Source organism: Salvelinus fontinalis, chromosome 6, assembly GCF_029448725.1.
Source record: "Salvelinus fontinalis isolate EN_2023a chromosome 6, ASM2944872v1, whole genome shotgun sequence".
NCBI lineage: Eukaryota > Metazoa > Chordata > Actinopteri > Salmoniformes > Salmonidae > Salvelinus > Salvelinus fontinalis.
Window position 1 is genome coordinate 65,632,807 of NC_074670.1, and position 7,532 is coordinate 65,640,338.

The window sequence follows — 7,532 nt, forward strand, 5'->3', positions numbered from 1 at the left end:
TTATAGAATGTAGTCGTATTCTATCCTGTATCATTATAGAATGTAGTCGTATTCTATCCTGTATCATTATAGAATGTAGTCGTATTCTATCCTGTATCATTATAGAATGTAGTCGTATTCTATCCTGTGTCATTGTAGTCGTATTCACGGTCTACTGCAACAGGATAGAATACAAGTAGCTAAATGTTTGTGCTCACTAAGAAAGACAGACCAAAGAAACACCATTCAACCAAGTTTATTTGTAACATTAAGAGTGAAAGGTCTACTTCTCCCCCTGCGGCTGGTCTGGCATACTCCTGATGATGTCAGAGTCACCTGTTAATAGACCAATATTACATTTAGCATACAAGATCCAATCAACAACAGGTGATACAGGTAAAACCAGTGGTGTAAAATACTGTAGTATCAACATGTTTGACTTTTTACTCCATACATTTTGAATGAATTGGACCGGAAAACTGTCTGATTCACACACTTAAAGGGAACGTCCCTACTGCCTCACTAAACATATGCTTCATTTGTAAATTGTTGGAGCATGCCCCCTGCTATCTGTAAATAAATAGAAAATGTATGCTTTGCTTAATATAAGGAATTTGAAATTATTTACACATCAAAAGTAAAAGTATATTTAAAAAAAACAACAATAGTTTCAGACTTACTCGAGTCCTTTTCTATTAACGTATCTGTACTTTCCCCACCACTGCTTAAAACAGAGTCTAAGTTATATGGAATTGTGTTACGGTCATACCAAGGACCATTTAAGAGCCCTTGAAGTATTATATTATTTGACAGCCAGATCCACATACTTTATTGGTGTAACTAGCCAGCCCATAGAGAGCGTTGTTGACCACTTGATTTTCCATGTTGCTACCATCCTTATTATAAAAAGCCAAAATGAAAGTGTTATTTAACTCTACATTACAGGAATGAGGGTTTTGGTGGATTTTCCCTGTCGTGGTGGTGTTGCATTTTGTACATCAGCTTCAAACAGCAGAAAATGGGATTATTGAAAACATTTCACATCAGTTTAGATGGTACAATGATTCTCTACACTATAAATTGTTTGTTTTGTCACAAAATGAAATCAGGCAAACTTCAAATTTTAGCAACCGGGAAATGGTGGAGCAATTTCTGCATAGTGCATCTTTAACTTGAGGAGAACTAAGGCACCAATGAAGCAGCAAGTAACCTGAGCAGAGCGCCCAGTCAGTTCCGGTGAATGCACCATTGGGTGTTTAACTACTGCTGGTCAGACCACCATATACCCAACTGGTGCAAAAAACCACAATGGGAAAATTGGTGAGTAACAGTTTAAGACAAAAACATCTACACATTTGTGGAAAACGATTAAATCAAACACTCATGTCACGTGACAGTAGAGCAGTTTGATACGGTTGTGTTCATGTCATCTCAAACGGCTCACTACTAAAGGATTGTCCAACTCTGCAGACAATACATCAACAGAATGGGCGTGGTAAACAGGACGTGCAGTCTGATTGGACACTCACCGGGGTCGATGATAGCCAGTGTGCACACCCGGAAGTACTTTCCACAGGCCGTGCCCAGCTCGATGTTGTTCCCACTGTAGTGATGGACGCCAGTCTTGGCTAACATGGCATAATACTCCACTTCAGACTTCCTGAGGAAGGACAAATACCTTTCAGCAAAGTATGACCACAGGTGTGTGCATTTATATATATTATTGTTGAATGAAACATGATCGTGTGTGAATGGGGAAAGCAACATGAACCCAAGTCCACTGCAACAGTGATCCACTTCTAATGCTGTAGTTGTGTTTAGGGCTCCTGAGTGGCACAGCAGTCTAAGGCACCGCATCTCAGTGCTAGAGGCGTCACTACAGACCCTGGTTCGATGCCAGGCTGAATCACAACCGGCCGTGATTGGGCATCCCATAGGGTTGCGCACATTTGGCCCAGCATCGTCCGGGTTAGGGTTTGGCCGGGGTAGGCCGTCATTGTAAAATAAGAATTTGTTCTTAACTGACACGTCTAGTTAAATAAAAAGGTACAGAAAAAAAGGCCAGGTTGTTTTCTCAAGGTGTCTGATTGCTGAATGACTTACTGCAGGTGCAGCTAGTAACACAAAATCAGCCCTCATTTGAATGTTCCTCCTGTTCTTACACACCTGCAAGCAGACCAATACAGGTGTGCCTTTGTAGGAGGAGTATAGAAAAATAAATGACCCATAAGAACACACAAGCAACATATGCTTATTTGGTTAATTCAATGTGACTATTTGAAACACTTATGGAAGTAGAAATGGAACTATTAGGATTACTGGGATCCCATTAGGAAGATGGTAAGTCCAAGCTCAACTACCGGGCTGGCTTTGAAAATCCATTCACATGCTTGGATGAGGGACCTGGCGTGTATTCATTAAAATCGGTTTCCGTTGCAAGACGTGATGTCTATTGCAGAACCCTTTGCAACGGGAACTGTTAACCATTTACTCGAGGGACTTGCATGAATTCGTCCAACAGCAACTCTAGTTTCCATTTGGGTAAACGGTTTCCTTTGCTAAATGTTTCGTAAAGGAATCCGACTAATGAATACAACTCAGGACAGCACAGTAAACTTTAGCTCACCAAGTTCGCGTGAAACGTGTATTATTGATAGCTTAAACTTCATTAGCTAATACTGCTACATAATTGTGATGTAGGCCAACTAGTTACCTGAGGGCAGGTGTGTTGTTGGCCAGGATGACCAGCTTGGCTTTGCCCTGGCGGATCATCTTCTGAGACTGCTTGTATCCCAGAACGTATTTACCGCTCTTCATCACCAGCTGGAGACGGGAGTTGATGGACTCCAGGGACTTTTTCTACCAACAAGAGACAAACATTTGTGAACTATGAATATAGCCCACATCCATTGAACCAAACATGATACGGTCTTCTAATTGAGATACATGTGATTTGAGTGCATATAACATGCTAGTTTATTTCTTAGTCTGCTTGGTTAACTATCAACATCCCACCCAGCTGAGTAACGTTACTAATTATACACGCCAACATGGTGTTGTAGAAGAGCTGTTAATTAACTAGCTGGATTTAACATATTTCCGATAACAGTACTATTACATAGCGTTTCTCGATAAGACAACTCAAAATACCCCAATGTAACCATTCAAATAGCCGTTTGGCTAACTAGTTCACGTTAACTAGTTACTAACTGGCAAGTCGGCGAATGTTACGATAGAACTAGTTATATGCCTAGATTAAGCAAGTTGGCTAAAGCTAGACATGTCCTGGGAATTAGAAAGTTGTATGTTGAGGTTAAGTTAAACATATGTACGGTGAACATCGACAGTTAGCTCAACATGTGATGGTTTAGCCCAGAGAGAACCACGAGTCCATGTGAATCGCTTTCCACCACACACGCGTTCACTACAGCTCGACTCACCGTCTTCTTTGCGGCAACCATAGCTGCGATTTAGTCCGTTCTGGCCAACCTAAACAAAACATTTGAGATTGGACAATCTTACGTTAGTAATCAACCGGGTGATGTGCACCAAAATGGCCTAAATATATTTATTTTTAAAGAATAAACACAGAGCTGAACTTACAAGTATGTCTCTCCAATATGGCCTCGGAAAGAAAGGAAGTCCCAGCGTGCTTTGCGGCCCATTGGCTTGATCACGCGGGACCGCGTGGGGTGGTTCTGCGCAGACTCGTCCTGCGCAGACTCGCTGATCTGTGGAGAATGAGTATTAAATCTAAGCCGGTGTGCGCCATTTCAGGTGATTTGTAGATCAGATCATGTACACAGCGCCCTACCAGCCCGAGCATGTTATCGCGAGAAAACAAGGGCCAATACACTACAGATCTAGAAACAGCTTTTATAATGGAAAGTGTTTATTTACCAACTAGAGGACAAACACAAAACTGATCCTGGTCTGTTTTTAGAGTCTGCTGTGTGTGTCATAATAATGGAACAGAAGGAAGAGAAAGGCCCACCTCGGCGGAAAATATGTCTCTCTCTCAATGAGTGTGTCGAATTTGGTCAACAAAAAAATGTATAGCTTATTTGCTACGTGAGATTTATTTGATCGAATAGAAGTTTCGTAATGCTTAAGTTGTTAAGAGTGAAGTGATATAAGTAGGACACGTGACATCCCGGTAACTTTATATCGGAGTTGTCTCGAGATGGCTATGCATATTCATGTAATGAGGCTAGTAGCATAGCATCTCTCAATTGAATACAGGCGGTTGACATCACCAACCCTCGTCGATTATTTAAAAAAGTATTATTTCAATAATGATATGTAGCCCTATCATTTGTGACCACATGTCCCGGGATTGTGCGGGACAGTCCCGCATTTTGGGCCAAACATTCATGTCCCACATTTTATCAACAAATCTAAACACCACAACAACGACAAAGACGTTGATTTGTCTCGCAGTCAGACAATCCGACTGGTCTCTTGCAATCACATTGAGTTTATGAAAAGAGTTATAGGCTATCATACGGATGTGGAAGACTAAGCCACTGGTGATGTTAAACACTTGAGTTCTGATATTCTGCAGAGCACAAGAGGAGATGTAGGCCGATCCTCAACCCATATTTCTCACATCTTTTCGGGCTAAATTCCAGCTGAATTTGGAGAGGACAGTGAGGCCTAACAATTTACAAAAAGTGTGCTGCTGATTATGTGTTACAACAGTAACTATATAGCCGTATTAGACTGAAAGGTAAGTAACTATATAGCCGTATTAGACTGAAAGGTAATTTCTTCAAACTTGTGAGGCTCTCCATCCTCATTATTTGCTCACCATATTTGCTGCTACTCCACTCAATCCCGTTTTAAAAGTCTCCCATCCTAACTGATTTACATTCCCTGAGACCAACCAGAAAAGTTTCCTCGGCCAAATATTACCAGATTTTCACCAAATTTTGCTTGAGGAAAAAGCGTAGGAGTTGTGATTGAATTGTTCATTGGGTGCAGCCGACTGCAGGGGCGCAGTGCTGCCTCCCAGGGCGCACCAGAACGTCGATCCGCCAAATCTCACAATGGTGCTCATTTAGTAAAGTTAGATCAAAGCTGAATCAATTTCTTGGAAGATCACAATGATTAATTAGTATTCTACACAACTACAGTGCATTATGAAAGTATTCAGACCCCTTCCCTTTTTCCACATTTTCTTACGTTACAGCCTTGTTCTAAAATGGATTATTTAAAAAAAACAATTTAATCTGCACACAATACCCCACAATGACATAGCAAAAAACCGCAAGGGCGGTTTGGTTCGTTGCTCCAGAGCCTTTCCGTTCACCTTCACACTCCTGGGCCAGACTACACTCAATCATATGACCTACCGAAGAGATGAGTCTTCAGTAAAGACTTAAAGGTTGAGACCGAGTCTGCGTCTCTCACATGGGTAGGCAGACCATTCCATAAAAATTGAGCTCTATAGGAGAAAGCCCTGCCTCCAGCTGTTTGCTCCACCAAGGCACCTGCAAGTTCCCGGACATTTCTGTGGGAAATGGCCCTAGCCCTCACCCTCCGATCCAACAGGTCCCAGACGTGCTTAATGGGATTGAGATCCGGGTTCTTCGCTGGCCATGGCAGAACACTGACATTCCTGTCTTGCAGGAAATCACGCACAGAACGAGCAGTATGGCTGGTGGCATTGTCATGCTGGAGGGTCATGTCAGGATGAGCCTGCAGGAAGGGTACCACATGAGGGAGGAGGATGTCTTCCCTGTAACGCACAGCGTTGAGATTGCCTGCAATGACAACAAGCTCAGTCCGATGACGCTGTGACACACCGCCCCAGACCATGACTGACCCTCCACCTTCAAATCGATCCCGCTCCAGAGTACAGGCCTCGGTGTAACTCGCATTCCTTTGACGATAAACGCGAATCCGACCATCACCCCTGGTGAGACAAAACCGCGACTCGTCAGTGAAGAGCACTTTTTGCCAGTCCTGTCTGGTCCAGCGATGGTGTGTTTGTGCCCATAGGCGACGATGTTGCCGGTGAGGACCTGCTTTACAACAGGCCTACAAGCCCTCAATCCAGCCTCTCTCAGCCTATTGCGGACAGTGTGAGCACTGATGGAGGGATTGTGCGTTCCTGGTGTAACTCGGGCAGTTGTTGTTGCCATCCTGTACCTGTCTCGCAGGTCTGATGTTCGAATGTACCGATCCTGTGCAGGTGTTGTTACACGTGGTCTGCCACTGCGAGGACAATCAGCTGTCCGTCCTGTCTCTCTGTAGCGCTGTCTTATGCGTCTCACAGTACGGACATTGCAATTTATTGCCCTGGCCACATCTGCAGTCCTCATGCCTCCTTGCAGCATGCCAAAAGCACATTCACGCAGATGAGCAGGGACCCTGGGAATCATTCTTTTGGTGTTTTTCAGAGTCAGTAGAAAGACCTCTTTAGTGTCCCAACTTTTCATAACTGTGACCTTAATTGCCTTCCGTCTGTAAGCTGTTAGTGTCTTAACGACCGTTCCACAGGTGCATGTTCATGAATTGTTTATGGTTCATTGAACAAGCATGGGAAACAGTGTTTAAAACCCTTTACAATGAAGATCTGTGAAGTTTTTACGAATTATCTTTGAAACACAGGGTCCTGAAAAAGGGCCGTTTCTTTTTTTGCTGAGTTTAGATGCGTGTTGACTGATTAGGACATGGGAATATAAGAGCATATGCTAGGCTAAATGACCAAACTAGTCATGCATAGCTCACCATATGATCCTCAAACCTGATAGTGAAAGAATCCAACATTATGCTACTTTTCAAACAAAGTCATTCGTTTTGTCTCCTATAGAAGGTTGTAGCGTAGCCTCCTCAATATCACAGAGACAAACTAAAGATATCCCATATGCATCGACCACGTCTTTCCCCGGCATTTTACAGCTTGTTTCTAGCATAAAGCATCGTGTACTGAAGCGTTGCAATAGATTGCTTTATATAAATCAGGTCCAATTATTTAACAAAAAAACCACAATACCCTCACGTGCCGCCTCACTTCGAGCCCTGGTTTTAATTTAACACATCAAGCTCTTCACTGACACTGAGATATTTAAGGAGCGCATCGTAACTAGGGGCATGGTAACTAGGGTTGAAGAGCAGTACCGGGTTACCGAGATTTCCCACACAAACCCACTCCCTTTTCCAGGAATAAATAAGTGAGAAACCAGTAAATGATAATACATTATTTATATGAACAGCATGGCGTGAAATGGAACCGTTAAATGATATGCGATGTCTAAATCTGGCTTCCCTTTGGCCTTCTCTCTGCGTGATCACTCCTCAACGCTCAGGGTGGGGACAGACAGTGCATTTCAGTATGGAGTGCAGTTCACAATGCATGTAGACCCATCATCTGATCATGGTTACATTTTTCTTGTGACAGGTTGTTGCAACACAATCGCACACTCACTTTGTGCACATACGTACAAAAAGTATTTCAGCAGATTTCGTGAGTTTTTTGTGTGGCTTAATTCGTGTGAAAAGACACATTTTTGTGTGACTTAATTCGTAGGAAAATTTATTTATTGGGG

At 42.8% G+C, this 7,532-nt stretch overlaps 1 protein-coding gene across 1 annotated transcript; it reads right to left on the reverse strand.

Moving 5' to 3' along the window:
* Positions 1–219: 219 nt before the first annotated feature.
* On the reverse strand, positions 220–3,643 carry LOC129858313 (60S ribosomal protein L30). Its single transcript, XM_055927461.1, has 5 exons — positions 3,583–3,643; positions 3,420–3,468; positions 2,693–2,838; positions 1,509–1,639; positions 220–315 (listed from the first exon to the last, which is right to left on the reverse strand). Exons 2-5 carry the CDS (start codon positions 3,438–3,440, stop codon positions 263–265), a joined length of 351 nt encoding a protein of 116 aa, XP_055783436.1. The 5' UTR covers positions 3,441–3,468; positions 3,583–3,643; the 3' UTR covers positions 220–262.
* Positions 3,644–7,532: the final 3,889 nt, after the last annotated feature.

Excerpts from the sequence above, each read along its gene's own strand:
- LOC129858313 (XM_055927461.1), bottom strand. The coding sequence starts at position 3,440 with ATGGTTGCCGCAAAGAAGACG. Across the intron at positions 2,839-3,419 it reads TGGTTGCCGCAAAGAAGACG|AAAAAGTCCCTGGAGTCCAT; the intron begins GTGAGTCGAGCT and ends TCTTGTTGGTAG. Across the intron at positions 316-1,508 it reads ACTGGCTATCATCGACCCCG|GTGACTCTGACATCATCAGG; the intron begins GTGAGTGTCCAA and ends GTCTATTAACAG.